This window comes from Sphaeramia orbicularis, chromosome 2 (assembly GCF_902148855.1).
Source record: "Sphaeramia orbicularis chromosome 2, fSphaOr1.1, whole genome shotgun sequence".
Taxonomy (NCBI): domain Eukaryota; kingdom Metazoa; phylum Chordata; class Actinopteri; order Kurtiformes; family Apogonidae; genus Sphaeramia; species Sphaeramia orbicularis.
In genome coordinates, this window is record NC_043958.1 from 11528344 (window position 1) to 11552827 (window position 24484).

Here is a 24484-nt window from a genome sequence, read left to right on the forward strand (position 1 = left end):
ACTCTTAATGGCTACTGTACACATCAGCTCACAATGAGGCTCACTCATGCATCATTAATCCCTAAACAAAGGAATTATTTGGCTCTAGACAACCACTCTAATGGCATTGTTAAAGAGCAGGGACCTAAATACCTCATTGAAACCACAGCTGGGCGTTGTCACATAGTTTGACACTGGGTCTGACCCCAAATATGCAAGTGAATTGATCTGATGTGAGATGTCACTCAAAGCTAGATTCAGATTGAAGAACAGTCTGTGTTACATTCTGATCATTGTGTTTCATCATAAAGAGGTAACATTGCAATGGCATCATGTTTTAGACCCTGGAGATGTAATGTGTGTGTTTTATGTTCAGGATGAAGAGGAGGAAATTAAACTGGAGATCAATATGCTGAAGAAGTATTCCCACCACAGAAACATAGCCACCTACTACGGCGCTTTCATTAAGAAGAGCCCCCCAGGACATGACGACCAGCTATGGGTAAGTCCTCAAATCCATTTAAAAAATTAAAGCTGACTTTAGAGGAATGAAAGGAAGCAGATTTGCATTATTATGTGTTTAATTTATCTTTTTTTTTTACTCTCTGTAGCTGGTGATGGAGTTCTGTGGTGCTGGTTCGATCACAGACCTGGTGAAGAACACCAAGGGGAACCAGCTAAAGGAAGACTGGATTGCATACATCTCCAGAGAGATCCTCAGAGTGAGTCCCCTCTTTGTTTGTATGTCCTCTCGTGTCTTTGTTTGCTGTCTTCTCCAAAACTCATGTCCTGTGGTTTTTGCCTTTTAGGGTTTGGCCCATTTACATGCCCACCACGTCATTCACAGAGACATTAAGGGTCAGAACGTCCTGCTAACAGAAAATGCAGAAGTCAAACTAGGTAAGTGACAAGGTTTTTTTGTGCGTACTGTCATGATACTCCGTGTTCAACCACATCTATAAAGAAACTTAGAATGCCATGTTGAGATGAGATCCTTTTATTTCATCTCACTGATTTTTCTAGACTTCACATGATTAGTTTTTAAGCAATGTGAATTTCATCAACAATTCGATAGATGTGTTTAGCCAATGTACATTTGTGTTTTAATTGAGCAAATAGAGAAATCAGCTGTTTCTTGTCCATCTGTTCTGTTTCAAAACTGATAAGGTGGATTCCAATGCAAACCATGAATCCTGATTGTTATTAACTTTTTAAGCTGTTCCGTCTGTGTTGCCATGTCAATGCTACACGACAGTTGTTTCAGTATACATGTACTATACATGTACTGTCACGGAAAAAATTATTAGACCATCAAAAGTCATCAAAAACAATGGTTATGCAATCAAGCACTACTCTTGTGTGTATCATGTGACTAAAACAGACAGAAAAGAAAACATGGAATGCCTAAAAGCACTGTTTTTGACAGTAGAATGCCATAGCTATTGATGTAAGAACTGAAGTGATTTTGGTTATTATCAAGAAAACAAGGAAAATGGATAGATATCAGCTCTTAAATTAAGCTTATTAAAAATTAAAAAATAATTAATAATAATAATTAATAATAATTTTTTAAATAAATAATTAAAAAATAGCTATGAGCTATTTTTGTTATTATCATTATATTTGTCCAAGCTAATGTACCTTTAGTTGTACCAGGCATTGAAATTAACAAGAAATTGAAGAAAACAAGGGTGGTCTAATAGTTTTTTTCGTGACTGTATGTAATCTTAAGAATGCTAGCTAAAAGCTTAACAAAACCAATTTTTTGGAAAACAGAGCATAGCTCATACAACAAGCACTTAAATAGGCTAATACTGAAAACAAGCTCACAGCCTGAGACCAGCATATGTCATGAATAATTTCATAAAACTAAAGACCAATTCTCCTTATATTCAGAATCCAAAAGCTACTGTTAAGCAGATATAAATTTCAATGAATTTCTTTTTTCTGTTGGGCTTCTGAAAACAAAACTTGTCATATACTTGAAGCTTGATATATGTGACTAAAAAATATGTATAAAAATATAAAAATATGTATCAGTAATACTTAATTAACTTGAATCACTGTTATTTCCTTTTTCTAGTGGACTTTGGTGTGAGTGCCCAGTTGGATCGAACAGTGGGGAGGAGGAACACCTTCATCGGGACTCCATATTGGATGGCCCCCGAGGTCATCGCTTGTGACGAGAACCCAGATGCTACATATGATTACAGAGTAAGAGTACAGAAAAAGCAAAGTCAGCAAAGAATGAGATACAGCCCTGTGAAGCAGGTGTATTGCACCTGCGAGCTCATTGGTATTGTCAGTGTTTGTTTATTGTGGTTTTGGTTAATGGGTGTTGTCTTCTCTTTGCAGAGTGATCTGTGGTCTTGTGGTATCACAGCTATTGAAATGGCAGAAGGAGCACCACGTGAGTGCTCGTTCATACGTCTAATGTCTTTATTTTGTTTTTTAATTCTTATTGACTTAAGTATGTGTCTTCTTCCAGCACTATGTGACATGCACCCAATGCGTGCACTCTTCCTTATTCCAAGAAACCCTCCTCCTAGGCTCAAATCAAAGAAATGGTGAGTATTTTGCAGAAAAGTGCTATTTAATCAAAGTGTTTCTCTATAGAAACATGGGCGTCTGAGTTTTTAAATCTCTTTGGTATGGAGTGAATAACACATATACTTAATGACACTAATTTTAGAACTGAAACCATTTGGTACCAGGTGAGGAGGTGCATATCATTGTCGCAAATATTAAGTTAAAAGACTATAAATTCAGAGCAATAGGCAACCTTCTCAGTTCTTTTTTCCTTAATCCTGATCCAGCCTTGCATAGGATCTGTTGTTTCCCTTTGATAATTTAAATGATTATTTATCTAAGTTGAGAGTACTTGCACTGTCCTTTTATATGTGGTATTGTTGTGAAAGATATTAACGTTGTGTCTTTGTCTGGTTTGTTGTTTTGGTCATTGGTTTTGTCATGGTTTAGATCTGTGTCTATTGTTATGTACAATTGCAAAAATGTATAAAATGTGGGGGAAGAAATGCTGTTTAAATCCTTTCCAAAACTCTATTATCCTGATCAAACCTCCTGTATCAAATTAACCTATGATATATTATGTATGCTTTACGTCTTTATGTATTCGTCCCGAACATTTTGATCTCATCAGTAACTTTAGACAAAGCAGATACTGAGGCTTGTATCTAGAGCTCGGCCTTTCCTGTGATTTGCTGCTGAGCTCAACATCTGTGCTACACCTGCGCTGGCAGCCTCAGCCTCTGCTGGCACACACACTATAGCACTACTCTGGACGCACTGCAGAAAAAGCTCAAACCATTTTTTATCTGGAATGACAACTGAGAGGACTTATGTTTTTTGTTTTTGTTTTTTTGTTAGGGTTTTTTTTTTTTTTTTAACTGTCTACAAAACCCATTTGGATAACCCCTACATTTTAATAGATCTTCTATTAATAAAATTTATTCTATTGAACTTTTGAATATGACTGATCCACGCTGTGTGTTGCCAGGTGCAATGATGACTATAATCTCACTGTACTGTGCATCAGATTTCATTAATTTCATGGTATATGTGTCATGAAAGGTTCATTCTGCCCATCCACATGTATTAATGTCAATTTACACAAAGAAACCTTCAGCTTTTATCATACAGTACAGTGTTTCACAGAAATGAAGAGAGTAAGGGTTTTTTGGATTGCTGTATAATTAGGAATTGGAGATTGTTTGTAGAAATGTCAGCTACACTTAGGGGTCCTTGATGTCCCTGGTTGGTTGAAGTATTACTCATTCTACCCACTGTTTCTCCATCATGCGGTGTTTCTCTCCTGTGACTCCTTTTCACTTTTTCTCCCTGCTCTGTTTACACTCTCCACAGGTCCAAAAAGTTCTTTAGCTTCATTGAAAGCTGTCTAGTGAAGAACTACACACAGCGCCCTCCAACAGAGCAGCTGCTGAAACACCCATTCATCCGGGACCAACCAAACGAGAGGCAAGTCCGCATCCAGCTCAAAGACCACATCGACCGCACCAAGAAGAAGAGGGGAGAAAAAGGTGCATCTGTCTCTGCTGTTTGTCCCTGACGTATGCTAGTCTGTTGTGAGTTTGTAGTGGTGATTTGACAGACTTGTTGAATTTTCTGTATTTAGATGAAACTGAGTATGAGTATAGTGGCAGTGAGGAGGAAGAAGAGGATCCCCCAGAGCAGGAGGGAGAACCCAGGTATGGGCTTGTCATTGCTCACTTTCCTGTTATTAAAATACTAAATAATAATAATAGTGAAATAATATTTGGTTAGACCTTTTAAACTGAGCAAGGGTTCTGTAATTAAACTCATCTGCCAACTTTTTTCTCCATCTGTAGTTCCATTGTCAACGTGCCAGGTGAATCAACTTTACGTCGTGACTTCATCCGCCTGCAGCAGGAGAACAAGGAGCGGTCCGAGGCCCTCCGCCGGCAGCAGCTCCTCCAGGAGCAGCAGCTTCGTGAGCAGGAGGAGTATAAGCGCCAGCTACTGGCGGAGAGGCAGAAGCGCATAGAGCAACAAAAGGAGCAGAGGAGGCGACTGGAGGAGGTAGGAAGATATTTCCAGGACATCATGGAGACAGAACTGATGAGTAAAAAGTTTGACATGTTTTATTTTGAACTGTTTTACAGCAACAACGGCGTGAGCGAGAAATGAGGAGGCAACAGGAACGCGAGCAGCGTCGCCGTGAGCAGGAGGAGAAGAGACGTATAGAGGAGATGGATCGAAGACGTAAAGAAGAGGAGGAGCGTCGGCGGGCAGAAGATGAGAAAAGGAGAAATGATCGTGAACAGGTCAGTAAACTATGAGCTTAAAGAGGATTTAAGTTCAGTATCTGCCACAAGTGTGTCTGGATCACAGGAAATGGAGATGAGGTGTATGAGACAAAATAATTAACAGCCTGTCACAGGTGGCACAAGGCTGTTTAATAAGAAACTATCTTAAGTAGGACTCATTTGCTTTTAATCTTGGCAAATCAAGACTTGTGCCACCACTTCAAACCTCTTGACCAGTTCATTCTAGCAGTAAACTGACTTTAAAGAAGAATGAAGTACAGTTCTGTTATTTTTTTATACAAATCTCTAACTTGAAAATGAAGGCTGGAGGACGTATTACAAGTGTTTCAAACATGTTATAATTTAGTTTGCCCAAAATACATTAAGGACTAGAGTTGGCCTTTATTGTTTCCATTTTATTATTTTCTTTTTAATTTGTGGCAGACTAGGTATGGGAAGTACATTGCAGTGTCCTGCCTATGCATATAGTATGAAACCGGAAGTCAGAGAGATACATGTTAATGTCAGGTGTGAATACAATATTCGTTCTGTTTTGTTCTCCTCTGACGGCACATCCTGCCTTGTTTCTGTTGACAGGAGTACATCAGACGTCAGCTGGAGGAGGAGCAGAGACACCTGGAGATGTTACAGGAGCAGCTGCTCCGTGAACAGGCCATGCTGCTGGTCAGTCACACTTATACTGATTGTACACTTGATAGAAGAAATCATTTTGTTGTGTCATATGTGATTTTTTTTAATGTTATTTCATTTTTTCCACTTTTCTGTCATCTCATTCAGCCATGCATAAGTACATTAAAATTGTACAGTTTAAAATTGAGGAATTCAGGTCCATGTTTGTTTTGTTCATGGGATTTTCTTTTCAGATGAAATATCTAATTCGAAATACAGGTCATTCCTGTCTTTCATGGTCAATGAGATTTAATTTTCATAGTAAAACACCTACAAAAAAGAAACAAAGAAATAGGCTGTTTATCTTCCACTCATAGACATAAATATAAATCTCTCTCAGGCCTTTTTGACTCTGAAAAAGTAAAAGACCTTTTATTTCAATATTGTTTTTTGTTTTTTAATGAAATAATCACTTACAGAAAGTAAGTGATAATTTCTTAAAAGATTTCTCTTAACAGAAAATCCAATGGACAAAACATGCATTAGCTGAATTCTTTATGCAGTTTTACTTGTTTGCATTAGTATTTCTCTGAATGGTTTGTGTTAATTTTCCATCATGTATTTCATGGGTAGTGACTGTTAGGAAACATCAGTTACCCAGACTAAAACAGGCAAACACAATCTGAGTCTGTGAATATGAAGTCTTGAGTTTTTCAGTCAGGCATTTGTTCTGACCTTCTTGAATCAACCTCACGCTCTGTAATAGGAGTTCAAATGGCGGGAGCTTGAGGAGCAGCGCAAGGCAGAGCGACTCCATAAGCGATTGCAGCAGGAGCAGGCGTACCTGCTTTCGCTGCAGCATGAATCCAAACAGCAACCTGCCGACAAGAACAAATTCCCCTCAGACCAAAGCAAACCTCCACAGACCTCCACCACCCTTCCCCCCGACAGAGTCCTCACCTCCGCCCCCCAAGCTCAGGTCCTTGACAGTGCTGTCCCTGTAGCTAAAGGGCCTTATGAGCCCTCCAGGGCCCCTCAGGCAACCCCCCCAGAGTGCACTAAACCCCAAGCTGTGCCAGTACCAGAGAAGACTGACTCTGATGGGAACTGCCCCATCCAGACCTCTGATTCCAACAGCCCCAGCCCCCCACAGACTGAAACCCCCACTGACTCTAAACCTCCTCAGGCAGAAAGTGTGGAGCCCGATAGGCCGGCTGAGCCTGTCAGTCATCCTCCTCAGCCTATCAGAGAGGTGAACCTCATCCTCGGCTCTGCCTCTTCTGCTGCCTGCTCTTTCTAGCTTCTTCTTGCTTGTCTTCACACAGCAGTCACCGTAATAATGAAGGTGGTGCGAGCAACAAATTATGTTCGTCTTTAACACAAAGGAGAGTTTAACTTGCATATTGACATATAAATCAAACATATAGATTTTTTTTTTTTCTTTTTTTTTTTTTTTTACCAGAAAAATGTTCCACCAAATGACTACATTGGCATTTTGGACAGGTTTTTTTTTTGGTAAACGCCACACATACCCACACTAAAAATGTGGGCTTTGTTTCTTCATATCCTGGCTTTTTTGTTAAGTAATGAAGTAATTGATGAAAACAAAGCAGCCAATATGTAGCTTGATATTAAGCAGAAAATATGACAGAACAGGTGCTGTGCATGAGCAAGCTTGACTGATGTTGTTGATGTTCTGATTATTATCTCATGATCTAAACTGATAAGGAAAGGTTTTCAGATTATTTTTGGCTTGCAAGATAGGGCTCAGAGATCTCTCACTGATTTGAGCTCTTGAGCAATGAGAAAAATGCAACTTGCAATTTCAAGATTAGCCCCTGTCTTTACGACTGTAATTGAGGCTGTCTCTGTTTCCGTGGAGACCTCTGCATGTGAAACCTTTGACAGTACGGTTCAGAAAAAAGCTGTTGCAACTGCTGAAGACAAAATAACAAATGAAAGGTTAACTCAGTGATATAGAAAAGGCCTGGTTTTAGCTGTATTTTGCTGCCGTCGATGTGTTTTTTTCCTCAGTCAGTTGTTGAAATTACACACAGACATTGTACAGTCTTAATAAAGAAATTTAATTTTCATGTAGATTGAAAAAACTCTTGAATTTTTTCCCCACACGGTTCAACTCGTAGCTTTTACAATATAGCTGAATCAGCTTTTCAGGGGTGGTTATTGTCTGCAGCTCCATGTTTTGTTTATTCACAATCCCAAGCTGCGGTAAAACATGTACATGCAAATGAAGCAATGAGATAGAGCACCCAGAGCCCAACTTAGAATTCCCATGCTTACAGACTGTTACTGGAGTGTTTTTTTTTCTTCTGTGTTCAGTGCTGTAGCATTATTCCAAAGCACAAGCTAATTTGTTACAATGCACTCCCACTCAGCCAGAGCGTTTGCATGAGACAAGTAGGGGGTACGGTGGAGAATGGAAAACCACAGGCTCGCAACCACCAGCAACCAGCTTTTTTTTTATGCCCTGAACAAAACCGAGCTGTTCTCCACCACTGTCTGTTGGCACTCGATCTCACTCACACTGTTTCTAGCCTCCTTGACTACTAAACCCATGAGGATGTTTGGGATATTTGTGCCTTAATTTTGCTTCAAACAGGTTGAGCAAGAAAAAGAGAAATAATGATATTTCACTTTTATTTATTTATTTATTTTAAATTCTCTTTTTATTAGGATTTTCCATGGTTCACATGTTTACTCACGTAACCATTCTCATCCATTGATGTGAAAATTACAACTGAATCACACAGCGATACATCCGTGACTCCACAGACAATACAGATAAAGATGATTGGTTGATTGGTTTTCCCTCAGCAACACAAAAGATGTAATTTATACAATACAAAAGTAAGAACTAAACTCCTAGTACAGGAATGCTGGGGGGCACATTTGGGATATTAAAAAATTGAAAGTAAAAAACATCGATACTAAAGGGTTAAAAAGGAAGAAGGGGTGAAATGAATATAAAACATGGCCTTAGATAAATGTTGGTCGAACTGGTGTGACATACCTAATCCATCCTCCCCATCTTTTCTAAAACAGACCTTGTTGTAGTCTTATTGCAAAAGTGGTTCTTTCCATCTTAAAAATGTCATAAATGATGTCAATCCACTCCTCCACTGTAGGTTTTTCTAATTATAGCCATTTTGATATTATGGCTTTCCTACTAGATATTTCACTTTTAATGACACTGATTCTTATATATTCATTCATGATCTTTTGTTTAAATATTTGGTGAAGTATGTTAGAAACACATGTGCAAGGAGTTTCTCTTGATCTTGGACCTGTAAAAGACAGAAATGGCTGTTTTGACTCGTGTGGACTGGGCCGTTGCATGTGGATGGCTGAGGCCCAAACTAACATGCAGGACTCCTGTTCAGTGTCTCGTCTCATCAGCAGGGCTCTTCTATGTCATTAACCATGATCCTTTCCTCCTGTTGAAATTCAGATGTGCTTTAGGGATCAGTTGTTTCTCCACCTGTCTGTCCATATGTATCTGCGTCTGTGCGTGGCTGCTTCAAACGACTGAAAGCATGTTTGTTATCACAAGCTGTTTTTATTGTCACTGAAAAATGACAGAGGATATAATAGTAAAAACACCAAGTAGATGGGGATTATTTAGTTTGAAAATCAGTACCTTTCTACTTGTTGTTTCTGAGGGTTTTTTGGGTGTTTGTCCTGACCCTGGTTCCCTCTCTGCCCTGTACACTTTCCCTAACCCAGGCTGATGAGCGCTACCGAAAAAACATTCAGGGCTCCCCTCAGACTGCTCCTCCTCCCAAGCAGCCTCCTTTGCCTCCCCGCTCCTCTGAACCGTTCTCCAATGGCGGCCCCTCCTCAGAGGCGTCCGCTATGCACCGGCCCATGGAGCCTCAGGTAAATCCTCTCTTCCCCTCTTCCTTTTGCTCTTCCCCTTCTTACCTCCTTCCTGTGTGTCTTTTCTTCTTGGTTTGTGTGCTTTACAAGTGTGGTGAAAGAGCAAGCAGGGACAAGATGATTATATAGTGTACAAGTAATTTCCTTGTCTGCAGTCTTGACATTAAAATAACTGATATTCTTGCTCCACTGCAAACATGGACAACTGGCAAGAATATGTTAACTATATTTAAAGTCATACAAGTCAGGAAAGGTTGCCATGCATAATCACTCATATTGCTTTTACTGTGATTTTAAAGCTGCGTATAACTTTTGTCACCAGTTTTTTTTATCAAATCTGTAAAACCCGAGTCATAGCCTAAGTATCACAAATCCATGAGTCTCTCTGTGATTACGCACCTGAATCTCTTCCCTCATGGTGAACAGTTTCGAAGTGTACACCATAAACAGTCCATGTGTTTACAAACAGACGTGGTAGGTCACTCGGGCATTTTTGGAAATTTGGCGCAACACGCACTGTGGGAAGTGGAGCTCCACGCAGTAGCAGCAACAACAAACATGTCGACCAAGAGAAAGCGGGTGCATCAAAATCCGCTTCCCACAGTGCATGTCGCAACAAATTTCCTAAAATGCCCAAGTGACCTACCGGCTCTGTTTGTAAACACATGGAATGTTTATGGTGGAACACACTAAGAAATTGTTCACTGTGAGGGAGGAGATTCAGGTGCATAATCACAGAAACGCTCACTGATTCGTGATACTTAGGCTATGACTTGGGTTTTACAGATTAGATGAAAAATTGGTGACAAAAGTCATGTGCAGTTTTAACATCACTCCAGATCTGTCACAATTGGAGTCACTGTAGGAATAAAAACATGGAAGGGAGCTGTGACGGTCTATGACTCCTTTGCCAGCAGAACCTGATGTAACACCACTGTGTTTGGACATGTATCCAAATCAAACCACAATCCCAACCATTAGTCCCTGAAATCAAGCTGAACACTCAGTAATTAATACTAAACTTGTGACTCTCAATCTCCTGGCCTCCACAGCACATTACAGTTTAGGCTTCAGTGATGTTTTCTTCAGTGTGACAAGGCACGTCACATTTTTGTGTTCTTTTTACCAAGTGGATCAGTTCAGCACCGTTACCAGATCACACTGACATCTGATACTACCCACCTATAAAAAAAAAAACCCCCACACCTTACATCTGCAGCTTTTTCATCTAAGTCCAAATAAAGGGATAAAATATTATGAAGACAGATAGGGGACATTATTTCATGCTGTTACTGGAAAGTTAACCTACTTTTTTAAACTTTTGCATCAACACACAATGCAGAGCTGTAGGAACATGTCCAAGTTGCAGCTGACAGAATCTGATCAGCAATTGGTAATACACATGTGATCAGACAAAAATGGTATCATAGGGTAAATTTTATATAGCCTCCTTGAATTACAATATTCTGAAATGTCATTTTGGATTATTTGCATAGTGATGCTATAAAACTATCAAGCACTGCAGCTTTAATTAATGACAAATTTGAAGAGGGATTTTAAAAAAAAACTGCACCCATGTTCACTGCTGTGATATGAAAATCAACAGTTATATAACATGCATTTGCTTATCTAATGGGAAAACAATGTGATCAGATGGAGAATCTCACATGCAGACACATCTTCCTCCCCAACTGCTTGTTTGGCTCATCACCTTGTTTGGCTTCTCTTAATAAAATGGGAGATGTTTAGCTTTCTGTTATATTTATCTTGTAGACATCATTGTTCATTGATAACAATGATTGTGTAGTACTGTGATACCATGAAACCCTGCTTTCTGAGACCATTATCAAACTGAAAATCTCATACTGTTGAAACCCTCTTATGCAGTACGTTAAGCTCCACTGTCTAAATCCAGATAAAAGGCTCTAAAACTCTGACTCACATCGAACACATTCACATTGTATCCTCCAGGACAGTCTGAGGTTTTAACCCATTAATCACCAGGGAGGTTCGTGAAGAGCAGAGGAGTGTGGGCTTTTAAAGACAGAGTTTTCCATCATATCAAAAGTAACCAATCCATGTTTAATGTAAACTTCTGTAGTGAAACAGATGAGTGTGTCTGTGTTGTGCTGTCTGGTGTATGCATGCGTATATATCTCTGAACACATGTTTGTAAAATTCCACACACATCTTCCCCCATATCTCACTGTTTCACCTCCCCTCCCTCCCTCCTCTTCCCCTCACCCCTCACCCCCCCTCCCCTAAAAGGTACAGTGGTCTCACCTGGCCGCTCTAAAGAGCAGCAACAGCGCTGCTCCCTCTCCTCCTCCTCCACCCGTGGTCTCGCGCTCCCAGTCCTTCAGCGAGCCCGGCGGTGTTACCACTAGCTTTGCACAACTCCACCTGCGTTCCCAGGACCCCCATCACCACCACCACCCATCGCCCGCACGCACTGACCCCCAGCCCCAACCTCCCCTCCACCACTCCCAGGCTCAGAATAGGGCCGAACACCAGGCCAGCGCCGAAGAGGTGCCTCCGAAGGTAAGTTGGCCAGGGCCCCCCATCCCCAGCCTTCCCTTCACGCTCCCCTCCCTCATTTGTATCTTGTCATGCCAGTCTATTCATTTAGCATGCTGCTCTCTGTTTGTTTGTCTGCTGCTGTGAGGATGTGTAGATGACATTTACTGTTCGCAGGAGAGGCAGTTTGATGTATCGCTCCCTAAAACGTTCTCTAAGCTCCATGTGTGTACGATGTACATCCAATATTCTCACTGCTTTGCCTGAGGCGGTCTGCTGTTGCCTTGATTGGTTAGTTTGTTTGTATTATTGTGTGGCTTTTCATCCAAACTAACATTTTAAAGCACCAAACTGATTGGGGCAGTGGTAGACCAGCGACTGACGCATTCTGAGGTAAAACTGCTGTTTTTGTCAAAGGAGTCTGGCTGTAAAGATGTGCTTTGCTGCTGCTCTTGTGCTCTGCACTGAATCATCTGTCATGCCCAGTGTTAAAACTGAATAAAGAGCACTTTATTCAGTCACACTCATTGAAATATTTGGAGGTCATGGGACTTTATTAATCTTGCTTCATTCATGCTGACAATTTTGCTTTTCATTCATGCAAATTTTAGGCTGGTATTTTTTTAATCTTCGAGTTGCTAATGGGTCATCTTGTCTATTAAACAGTTGGACAGTATGTGAAACCGCTTTGAATCTGTGTCCTCCAGGTTCCAGTGAGGACAACATCCAGGTCTCCAGTACTGTCACGCAGAGAGTCCCCTTTGCCATCACAACCAAGCAGCCAGGGTGGACAGAGGAATGCTGGAAGGTCAGATAAAACTGAAACCTCTGTATACAAATAAATACACCAGTTAATCTTTCATTTGTGATATGAAATGCCAGCGGATGGCTTTTTTATCTGAAGAAACCTGAAATTAAGTGTTGAAAGGACAGCAAATATAAATCATTCATTCACAAAAAACCCCAAAACAATTAAAGCAGAGTTGAGTTTGTGACAAATGAAGTTAATCAGAAAATACACTGCTCTACCTAAACAGATTCTATATTTGTAACGGATAGATTTGATAACAGATGAATTCAACAGATTCATGGCAAGCTGTTTTTTATTTTGAAAATTCAATTACAGGTGCATCTCAATAATTAGAATGTCATGAAAAACTTCATTTGTTTCAGTAATTCAATTAAAAAAAAGTGAAACTCATTATTTAGAATCATTACACACAGACTGTTATATTATGAAGTGTTTATTTAATGAAAACTCAAAATTCAATATCAGAAAATTAGATTTTTATTGCAGAAATGCTGGACTACTGAAAAGTATGAATATGCTAGGTCAGTGGTCCATTTGCATGAATTACATTAGTAATACGATGTGGCATAGAGGTGATCAGTGTGTCGTACTGCTGAGGTGTTATGGAAGCTGATGCACTGATATCAGCCTTCAGTTTTTCTGTGCACTGTTGAATCTGGTGTCTCGTATCTTCCTTACGATACTCTATAGATTCTCTAATAACTTAATAAATTGGGCAGCCCACTCTGGTGTATAGTAATAACTGTGTAACGGATAGAATAAATCGATGTGAAAGGAGGCAGTAATGATACATTTCCAATAATTTTTTTAGATCCAGTTAAAAACGTATCAGTTTTGATTGTTGGAGTAGATTATTATGAAGACAAATAGAAAGCCCAAACATTTAAATTTTGACAGTTTTTTTTTTTTCCTGGTCGTTCAGTTGAAGAAAGTATGTTTTTTTTTTTCTTTTCCACATCTAACATGGAGTCTGAAGGTCCAACTACTAGCAGTTCAAAAGTTATTAAAGATTTTAAAATGAAGGTATTATACTTGTTTTTGCACTACTATGGAAAATAATAAAAAGCACATGAATGTAAGATGAATGCCTCTGTCAGCGAACGGTAAATGCTTCACTTTGAATCTGAATGCTTGTAAATATGTCTTTGTTCTTGATGACAGTAATGTGGAGCAGCGCCCACTGTGGGACCGAGTGGAGAAGCTCCAGCCGAGGCCAGGCAGCGGCAGCTCCTCCGGCTCCAACTCCAGCTCCCAGGCCAGTCCTGGAGACCGCTTCAGGCCACGCTGTGAGTCGCCTGGTACTGTACTCAGCCACTAACTCTACTAACAGCTGCTTATTAGCAAATTGTCATTTTTACCATGGTGAAATTCTTTCTTACTATTTGCAACACAGTCTGCACATGTTGCAGTAGGTTTTGCATTGCCTTTATACAGGCAATTTAAGATCCTGTTTGATTAAGATCCAGCTCTCCTGGCTCAACTCTGTTTCCCCTCTCTAATGCTATTTCCTTTTGTCCCCTTAAAGCTTCCTCTAAATCTGAAGGATCGCCTCTACAGCGGCCTGAAAATGTTCCCAAAAAACAAGATGAAAAGAACCTTGCCAGACCTACTCGACCAGCTGTAAGTCCATTGTTACTTAAGTGCAGCTTAAACTTGTGTGGATACTCAATTAAAGGAAAAAAATTTTTTTTTTTTCTTTTCGACTTGTGTTGTCTCTACTTTCTATGCTAATTATTCAACCACCTGATGTGTACAACTTCACATGAATCCAATGCTTCGTGGTTGTTGGGGAACCTCTTAGGGTGATGTGGTAAGCTTATTAAATGAGATTAATTAATCACAGCTCTGCTATGCTTGCACCATTCTCCACTCATCACATTAAATGCTGAAGGAGTTTTATAAAAGACCTTTTTCTCCTTTTCGGAGGATTAGTTACTCTTTGCCTGTGACTTGATCGCCTTCTACTGGCACCTTTCCTGCACACTTTTTTCCCCCTCTCTCAACTGCTTGTCATCAACAAAATGTGCCTGGCAGCAGAAGGGTTAACCTACTGCAGCAGTTTCCTGAGCCTGGATTTGAATGTGAACACATTTGAATGCAAACACACTCCTTGTTTCCTTGTACTTGTCAGTTTGGCTCTTTATCTCCCCTGGCTTTGTTGTTGGATAAACTATGGCCTGTTTGCTATTGTTTGTTGAACATGTCAGAGAAGCATCCCTCCTCCCTTTCATACCTGTCACTGACCTACAAGACTGCAAGAAGAGCTAAATGAGTTAGTCTTCGACTGGAGAGAGGATAACTCTAATTTACAAACTATAAAATGTATTAATTTGCTATCTGATCATCTACTTTTGACTCTTAACATATTCAAAACTTGGAAGCATGTATTGGAGAAATGCCAGTTTGGCTTTATGCATGCAGAAAGAGAAATGAAGATAAAGATGCCAGAGGACTAAAATAAAATGTTTCATAGCATTTTCCAGAGTTGTGAGGCTGTAGGTGTTCATAAGTCAGCTGGGGAGACAAAACCCAATATATCAACTTTGCTCAAAGTGAGGAGGGGTGACTTTTCAGACTGTCTGGATATAATAGCTGGTCCATTTGGTTCATACCTCAAATTTAAGCGAAAATTCTGGACAATCTGAATTTTGCCAGATTATAGGATTTGACTGTTTTTTAAATCAAACCCGTATTACTGTTCTCTCAGGATCTGACTGCTCTGGCTAAGGAGCTCCGCGCAGTCGACGACGTTCGACCTCATCACAAGGTGACTGATTACTCCTCCTCAAGTGAAGAGTCGGGCACCACTGATGAAGAGGATGATGAGGAGGTGGACCAGGAAGCAGGAGAAGAGTCCACCTCAGGCGCTGAGGACTCGAGAGCTGGGTAGGTAGAACCTTTACTGAGCTGTGTCGTGTTTGCTTCAGAGCTGTGTGACCAGAATCTCATATCCTGATATTCTATAAGTCAATGATACATGTCATACATTGTAATTTTCTATAAATTCATTGATTGACGATTGATGTAATCTGACCACATGGAGATCCCTATTTCACTTCTTTTTATCCACAAAAAATAAAACATCTTTGCTCATTTTGCTTAAGTTTTAATTATAGCCTTAAAGAGATGTGACAACTGTATACAGATATCATTATAGCATTTTGTGCCTAGAGGATGTGCATTGTCAAATCCAGCAAAATATTGCATGGCTTTCCTGCATGGCTTTTAACACCGGTCTGGTTACGGACATTAGATATCCCCATGGCTTCTACAGGAGGCAGAGTAATGGGGAGACGGAGTCAGCCAAGACCATGCTGGTTGAGGACTCTGAGAGCGACCAGGCCATGACACCCTCCAAGGATGGAACGCTGGTCATTAGACAGGTAAGAGCACATTCTGTTATTAAATTGTGATTGCAGAAAGGCACATTGCACTTGATAGTGTCATTTTCCATATTACTGTCCACTCATTCCCCATCATTCTGTAAATTCTGCATTTTTTGTGTTACATTTTCATTCATGATACAGTTATCACATCTACAGCTCTGGAAAACTTAGAGACCACAGCTTTTGCTATTTATACATATGATAATTTACATTTGTTTATTAAAAAAAAACAAAAAAAAAACACTGCATGCCAATTTAAAATATTGTCATGTAAAGCATTTATTCTTGTAAAATACCAAAAAAAAGTTCTTAGTCACTTTTAAATAACACAAAGCTAAGAGTTCATAAATCAATATCTGTTCAAATAATCCTGACTTGTGGTTTATGAACATCCAGCTTCTTTTTAATCATATCAAGAGGTTTCCAATGAGGTTCAGGTTTTCTTTCCAGAGCTGTATATTGCATTAAAAGAAACAAGCTGTAGAGTCATGACCATGAGCTTCAGAAATGCACAGTGTTGTCAAAGCTGTTGGAATCGAAGGGTTTTAAGGAGAAGCAGCAGAATAGCAAACCTCCTACTTCCCCCCCACCTCCTTGCTCGAGCCCAAGTGTGCCTGTTCTTGCTTCCAGAGCACCGTTGACATAAAGCGGTTGGTCAATCTCTCATCCTCATCCTCCTCTTCCTCGGCTGGCCCTGGTCAGGGCCACGGCCAGCCGCCACCCCCCAACCACGGCGTGCTGGAGAAAAATGGCTTTGCCGGTCGCATACACCACCTACCAGACCTTATCCAGCAGAGCCACCACTCCCCTCCTCCTCCACAACCATCCTTTCCTCCTCCTCCTCCTCCTCCTCTTCCTCCTTCCCCTCATCATCTAGCCATGCCAGTCCTGCCATGTCCCCACAGAACCCCCTGGACAAGCTCACTGCCATAGAGGTATGTCACTTTCACACCACGGAGACAAACAACTGAGGTGTGGACTGCTGAGACATGTGCAGGCTTAGAGATGCTGTGAGCAGATTGGAGTCAAACAGCAGCTGCAAATAATGGTTTGTTTTATTCACTATTAGTCCTTTTAATACATTAAAGCCAGTGTTGGGGAGAATACATGTATTTAGAATACATACCTGTGTTTCCGCCTATTCAAATAAAACAACAAAACAACTAATGACAACGGTTTAAATCGCAGTTGCTACAATTATTACTGCTTTGAACAGTACATTTTTATTGTTTTTTCTATTATTGTCTGCACTCATTTCATTTTCTGAAAAAAAAAAAAAAACTAAAACATTTTAAAATGAAAACACAGGGTTCACATATGTAACATACCTTTACTTTTGTCTGTGTTGGTTTTGATTATAACTGGACGCAGAGGAGAATTAAAGGTAAAGGTACTATTTGCCAGACAAAACCTCATATTTTTCCATAGACTTAGAGCTCACTCTGTTAACTGTTAATAAATGCAAATTCATTGACTCCACTTTGGGGAGCAGTATTATGCAAGTGCCACATGCATTTACACTTGATGCAAGACAATGTTATATTCAGTTTCACAAATTTGTAATAATTGAACAGAATGCATAACATATCCCATCTACAAGGATCTGTAATCTCTAGTGAAGAAAAGGTACTCTCACTGTATGCTAGCCACCACCATAAAAAACTATTCCTTGACTGTAAGGAAGGATATGCATCTGCTTTTTGTCTCTGCCTGATACCAACATCTTTAATTATTTATTAGAGGGGATGATTGAATCCACTGCAGCTCACATGCCTCCAGCCCTAAATCTGTACAAAGCCTCAGTCCAGCCCTCAGTTGCCGGTCCCCTCCTGCCCCTCTGGCTCTCCTCTGCCCCCTCCTGGCTTGGCTGACACCTGGTTTGAACCTACTTAAAAAAGGCTGCAACACTTTTCTCCTGCAGTTCACTGCAGTGCTGCTAACACTGGCGCCTCCTGGCAGTGAGACGCGGTCACGGCACGGAGGACACTAACAAGAGCTTCTGGCTGCTTCTGAGTAGTTTTACCAGTGTTGGGTGGTGTTGTGCTTGCTGTGCCATCCTGTTCGTTTCAGGGGTGAAATGGGACAACTCACACGGACTCTGTGTGATCTTACTGTCAATCATCTTCGGTGGTGGAACTGTGATCATTATCTGTCTGTGCTTTATTCAGAGCAGCTTTTTTCTTTAACACTACACAACAACCACACTTGTTTGGCTCGTTTTTTTCTTGTTACACATGGTGTTTCTCCTTCTAACATTTCTGTTTCAAACACTAAACATAACTGCACGTCATCCTTTTCTTTGATTTTGTTGTAGACTCAGATTGCAGTGCCAAATATGTGTTCCCTGTTGTTTGTTGTAAAAATGTAGCTTTGTTGCAGTTTGTAAGACTGATTGTTTTTATGAGCCTCCTGAGGTAGAGCTGGAACTGTGAATAATAGAGGGGGCTGTTGCTATTGTCGCTCCGGATTGCAAACAGCTTTAATATGATGGCTGGAGAGGTTTCAGCTGTACTGAGCTTTGAGAAGAGTGTAACAGATGTATTTTGTCATGTTTTTGATACACTGAGTTTGATAAGGAATACTTGCACATCCAGCTGTCTGAGGTTATATAAATGGGTGTTATATTTAATACAGATGAAGTTAAAAATTTGCTTTCTACTTTAATTTTCTCAGTCCCAGTCGGAGAGCAACTCAATGTCCAAACATAAGTCTTCCTCCTCCTTCACCCCGTTCATCGACCCCCGCCTTCTCCAGATCTCTCCATCCAGCGGCAGCTCCCTCAACAACATGGGTAGGTCACCACTCAGAAGACTTAAACATGTCATGCCGTCCATATTTCCTCTCGCAGTTTTTATGAGAAGTACTTTCTCCCACACACAAAAACTTTGTCATACACTTATAAAGTCGATATGTCATAAAAGTCTCTGTCACTGAAATTTATAAGATAACTTTCCTTACCTTTGACCCTCTATCTCATCTCTTCAGCAGCTTTTGGGCAGGATGGACGGCTGGCGGACCCATTGAGGTCTGACCCATCCCGCAAAGGCTCGGTGGTCAACGTCAACCCAGTCAACACGCGTCCGCCAAGCGACACCCCGGAGATTCGCAAGTACAAGAAGAGGTTCAACTCGGAGATCCTGTGTGCTGCACTCTGGGGTGAGTCAGTGCTTCTCAACATAAACATGGCAGTAAATGTAAGTTAGTGGAGTTCTGATGCATGTTAATGGGGGAGAACAGGGGAGATGATCTGGAAATTAGACACAAAATATTTATTATATCGAGGGAAAAGTGGTCAGATGATATGATAGTGGAATCTAAAGATACACCATGTATTTCTGTAGTCAGTTGTTGAACATGAAGCTTAGAATGTGGAAGATAATGTAGGAGTGTTATTGCAATAGTTCGATTTTTTTTTTAACCTCAGTGTCAGAAAAGACTCATTAACACATTTGATTCCACTACACACTATGTTTTCCCAAACAAATGCCTAAAGAAAACTTCTGAGCGGACTCACTAACAAGTCTTGCCTCTGCAAAAACTGGGAGAATCCAACTCAAGTACATCCAGACCTGTGTGATTTTGATTTGAGGTATAGCTCCCTATTCTTCAATCAGTGCTGTACAAAGCTTTTGCACTGGTTTATTAGTAACACTTTATTGAACCATTGCTGGAGACTTACAGTTGTGGAATTACTGACCAGATGCAGATTGTTGGACATGTTCATCTCAGCTTTGTTGACTGTTGCATCTTTCCCGTCAGTGATGTGGAGCTCATACTGTGATCCTTTTAGAAAAAAATAGTGACCACACACAACTAAAGCATGTTCAGAGAAGATTATCAGCTCAGATGAGTTTGAAATTTCCAGCCAAACATCAAACTATTTCACACAGATGACAAAACCCCTGAAATAAAATGGACGATATTGTTTACAAGTTTGAAGATTTTCATTGACACATACTCCATTTGGTCTAGGATTGTTTATAGAATACATGTGGTGCATTGTTAAAATGTGTGTCTGTGAGCATGTATTGTATAAACAAAAATTACAAACGTCTCGAAAAGAATAACCACCATATGGAACCTGCTTTATTCCACTGTTGCTGCTGCTCATTCTTCTGCTATGTGTACCACCACTTTAAGTATACTGCTGCTGCATACTGTGAAATTTTGTATATATTAAGATTTTTTTTTCTCTCTTTTTCAATTTTTTCTAAATTTCATTCTATCGTGTACCATTGATCGAATGACAATCAAACTGAGTCTGAGATGTGAAGTACAACCAGGATTATTGCTGCTCCAGAGGACGATGGAATAAGTATGACTCAGGTTAAATTGAAACTGAGGTTCGGTTTTTGTTTTAGTGTCCTGTTTATGAGGGTGTATTCTGTTATAAATGTACTTCTTTATGTTCATTTCTTTTTGCTGGAACATGATGAAAGTATGAATGGTGCTTCAAGAAGAAAACCTTTTTATTTTCAAAGGGAAGGAGAGAACACAGAGTAGTTTGTTTGAAGCTGACCACCTCAAATATAATGAATCATTCTGCTCCCACTGTACTGTCAGTGTTTTCTAAACCCATGAGGCTCAGGCTCTTTGTGTGCATGACATAAAAATAAAACCATCAATCAATCAGTTTTATCTGCTTGTGTCTTAGGAGTGAACCTACTGGTGGGGACAGAGAGTGGCCTAATGCTTCTGGACCGGAGTGGACAGGGCAAGGTTTATCCCCTCATCAACAGACGACGCATCCAGCAGATGGACGTCCTGGAGGGACTCAATGTCCTCGTCACCATATCAGGTAGACAGATGAGCTGCCTTTGGCCTGCACAGAGATATTGATCTATATCCAAAAAAGAACACAGAGTCAAAGTATAGATTTCATTATTTAGACTGCAAAGAGCTTCTGTCATTTCTATTTATTCATGGATGATCACATCATCTGATTTACCTTCAGGAATTAAAAGAAGTCCAGGCCTTTTCTGTTATAATCTCATAACTCTAACAGTTCAGCTGACAGCTCAATTTCAACCCACCAACTACAGGAAAAAAGAACAAGCTGCGAGTCTACTACCTGTCATGGCTGAGAAACAAAATATTGCACAATGACCCAGAGGTGGAGAAGAAACAGGGTTGGGTCAATGTGGGCGACCTGGAGGGCTGCGTCCACTACAAAGTCGGTATGTGTCTCATCTGCTACTCAGGCTAATAGATTCCCCAAAGATCCGGTTAAACCTGGCTGTAGTCCAGAGGAGTTTGAGCAGTTTGTCACTTAATTCTCCTTTTCATTCCAGTGAAGTACGAGAGGATTAAGTTTCTGGTGCTGGCCTTGAAGAACTCTGTGGAGGTGTATGCCTGGGCCCCCAAACCCTACCACAAGTTCATGGCCTTTAAGGTAAGCAGGACCTGATCTGGAATTGTTCTGCAGCGCCTCTTTGATTATCTGGCCTAACCCATTTTGTCTTTTTGACTCTAGTCTTTTGGCGACCTGGTGCACAAGCCGCTGCTGGTTGACCTGACAGTAGAAGAAGGTCAGAGGTTAAAGGTCATCTACGGCTCCTGCTCAGGCTTCCATGCTGTGGATGTGGACTCCGGTGCTGTCTACGACATCTACCTGCCAACACATGTATGTACACTGGTCTTGGTTTTAATTCTTCAGGCTTTGTGTTCCTTAAACAGGGTTTATGCAGGTCATTAAAAAGGATTAAAAGTCATGAAATAGATTTTGTGAAAATTAAGGCCTTAAATGGCATTAAAAAGCATTAAATTTGATGGCCAGAGGCATTAAAAAATTAAATACACTTGATGGAAAAAAACCCATTGTTATTCATGATATATTTAGATTATATAACCTTTAATTGTCTATTGTTTATGGCCGATACACAGTCACAACATCGGATGCTTGGAATGCAACGTGCTGTGAGCGTGCTCATGCTGTGGTGAAAGAGCAGAGGGAATATTAGCAAATGTCGGAAAAATGGGAAAATGCAAGTTTGAGCAGAAGTGGATGGAGGAGGAACTATTCAGAACCTGGTTAAAGCCTGTCCTATGTAAACTGTCATAAAACTATAAATAAAACTGTATCTGCAGTTGGACATGGGCATTAAATTTGTTTAAAGTGGCATTAAAAAGGGCATTAAAAAGCATTAAATTAGATTTGCTGATACCTGCAGAAACCCTGTTAAAGGAGTGATATTTTGCTTTTTTTTTTAAATGGAATTCTGCATTTTAAACATTTCCCTGTGGTCTACATTAACTGTAAATGCTATGCTTGGGTCTGAATTCTTCATTAATTAAATTCCACAGACCCATCTTCAACCCTATTTCTGACTAATGACAGGAGAAAGGCTGTTTTGAGCGCTGACCCTTTAAATGCAAATGAGCCACTTCACACCCCATCCCCTCTCGGTTGTTAAATGTGCTTCTCTGTACCGTTCAGCCACTTGAGTTCGTTAATACGACAACTAAACATTTGAAGTAATCGGCTCGAAGTTTGGACATATTTTCAGTTTTTACTACAACCGCTGCTGCTGATCAACAATTACTGGCTGAAGTCTTGACCTTATATGCGCAAATGTCGTAACGTAACTAGTTATAGATGTAACACATTAAGAAGGAATTAAAACAGGTTGCAGAAATCCACTCGATTTTTGCCAAAATGAATATAAAGATAGCTTTACAGCACCTTGAGGGTTCAAATTCAAACTTTTTGAACTATTAGGGTCCAAATACACAAATAAATGTACCAAAGACAAATAAAAGTGGGCTTAGCAAAATATGACCCCTTTAAATGAACCAGCTCATCTCTGCCTTCAGATCCAGACTAGCATTCAGTGCCATGCCATCATCATTCTGCCCAACACTGACGGCATCGAGCTGCTGGTGTGTTACGAGGACGAGGGCGTCTACGTCAACACCTACGGGCGCATCACCAAGGATGTGGTGCTGCAGTGGGGAGAAATGCCAACTTCAGTGGGTGAGTATTAGTGTAGCATCATTTTTAGCGGAATGACCAATAAGAGAAACCTGTTCCACCTCTTATTGTCTCCTTTTGTGTCCTTGCAGCCTACATTAGGTCGAACCAGATCATGGGCTGGGGTGAGAAGGCCATAGAGATCCGCTCTGTGGAGACAGGACACCTGGACGGGGTCTTCATGCACAAGAGAGCACAGAGACTCAAGTTCCTTTGTGAAAGAAATGACAAGGTGAGGATGTATTTCTCTACACTTTTCTGCTTTTTCCTCCTCCTTTAACTGTGACTACAAACGGCAGGTATTTTTTTCTCTTAGCTGCATCTATCAGAGTCAGTGTGAACAGCTCTGACATCAAGTCGTTGCTGGTCAAGTTGAACAAGACAGCGGCACATAACAGTCATGTTAAGCATCGCAGCACACCCACACCTGAGGATCAGTGTGTGCATCTTGTAGACAGGATCCAGCTGATTCATGTCATCACCAAGCTGTTGTTATTCTTGTCCCATCCATTATACATCTGTTTCCTGTTTCGAATATTTTTGTCACTCTCTGATCTGACTCACTCTCTGTAGACATTCCAGTAACCCTCAGCTTTTGTATCTAACAGAAATATGTTTATGTTAGACGGTTGTTTCTTAAATGGCAAACATGCAGAAATCCCAGCAGGATAGGTCAATAATAACTTCAGTCAATAGGTAGGATTTATCTGTATTTAAGTAAATAGGTGCTTTTATTTTACATGTAAAAGTGGATTTCACTCTGCAAAACCACACCCTACACTTGGTTTGGTTTGGAAAGGAGACTATCCTGTATGAAAATATGCCTGTGATTGTATCTGCTGTTCTGTAAGACGTGTGTGTACTCTCTGGATGTTATATATTAACTTAGTACATAGAACTCCATCGAGCGGGGAAGTCCTGTGGGCCCCATGGGATCCAAGTTTGTAAAAGATAAATAAATAAATGGTGCTCGGTAAGAAAAGACAAGTAATTTTTTTATCCTGTTTGAATTAGGGCTGTGCAATTAATCAATCGAAATCGGATTTTTAAATTAGGATGATTTTTAAGAAAGGGAAGTCGTCAAATCGATTTCATCTCTCTCGTGCCTCCGGGCTGTGCGCCTTCAGGCTGCCATAGGCTCTTCCTCCTATCTGTGAGAGTGGTCTTCCACAAAAGTCTGTGGAATGACGACGGACGTTAAATCTGTGATAGTGATACCAATGTAAGCCATGGTTTCACGCATGGATCCTGCAATTAAAATATAACTGCATGGGGATCACTAATCTTACGCTGTCCTGCATGGATCCGTACTGTATCGTCTTCTTCCAATCTGGGCCGTGGGGTCAGCAACCTCAGCAGAGGAGCCCAGACAGCCCTCTCCCCAGACACATCCACCAGCTCCGGGGATATAATCCCTCCAGCATGTCCTGGGTCGGTCTCTTCCATGCACGGATCCCCAAATTTAAATATAACCGCGTGGGGATCATTC

General features: G+C 40.5%; 1 protein-coding gene across 1 annotated transcript in view; it reads left to right on the forward strand.

Moving 5' to 3' along the window:
- LOC115436254 (mitogen-activated protein kinase kinase kinase kinase 4) overlaps window positions 1-24484 on the forward strand; it is a 48471-nt gene that overhangs the window by 20300 nt on the left and 3687 nt on the right. The window contains 30 exon segments of the mRNA XM_030159052.1: window positions 356-481; window positions 591-701; window positions 789-879; window positions 2063-2193; window positions 2335-2389; window positions 2468-2546; window positions 3862-4037; window positions 4133-4205; window positions 4347-4557; window positions 4641-4802; window positions 5382-5468; window positions 6181-6666; window positions 9159-9311; window positions 11580-11852; window positions 12536-12636; window positions 13801-13937; window positions 14165-14259; window positions 14441-14449; window positions 15347-15525; window positions 15914-16022; window positions 16656-16827; window positions 16830-16960; window positions 18699-18816; window positions 19011-19181; window positions 20680-20823; window positions 21068-21202; window positions 21317-21417; window positions 21499-21648; window positions 22839-22998; window positions 23088-23227. Of these exon segments, the coding sequence (XP_030014912.1) occupies window positions 356-481; window positions 591-701; window positions 789-879; window positions 2063-2193; window positions 2335-2389; window positions 2468-2546; window positions 3862-4037; window positions 4133-4205; window positions 4347-4557; window positions 4641-4802; window positions 5382-5468; window positions 6181-6666; window positions 9159-9311; window positions 11580-11852; window positions 12536-12636; window positions 13801-13937; window positions 14165-14259; window positions 14441-14449; window positions 15347-15525; window positions 15914-16022; window positions 16656-16827; window positions 16830-16960; window positions 18699-18816; window positions 19011-19181; window positions 20680-20823; window positions 21068-21202; window positions 21317-21417; window positions 21499-21648; window positions 22839-22998; window positions 23088-23227 (4266 nt within the window).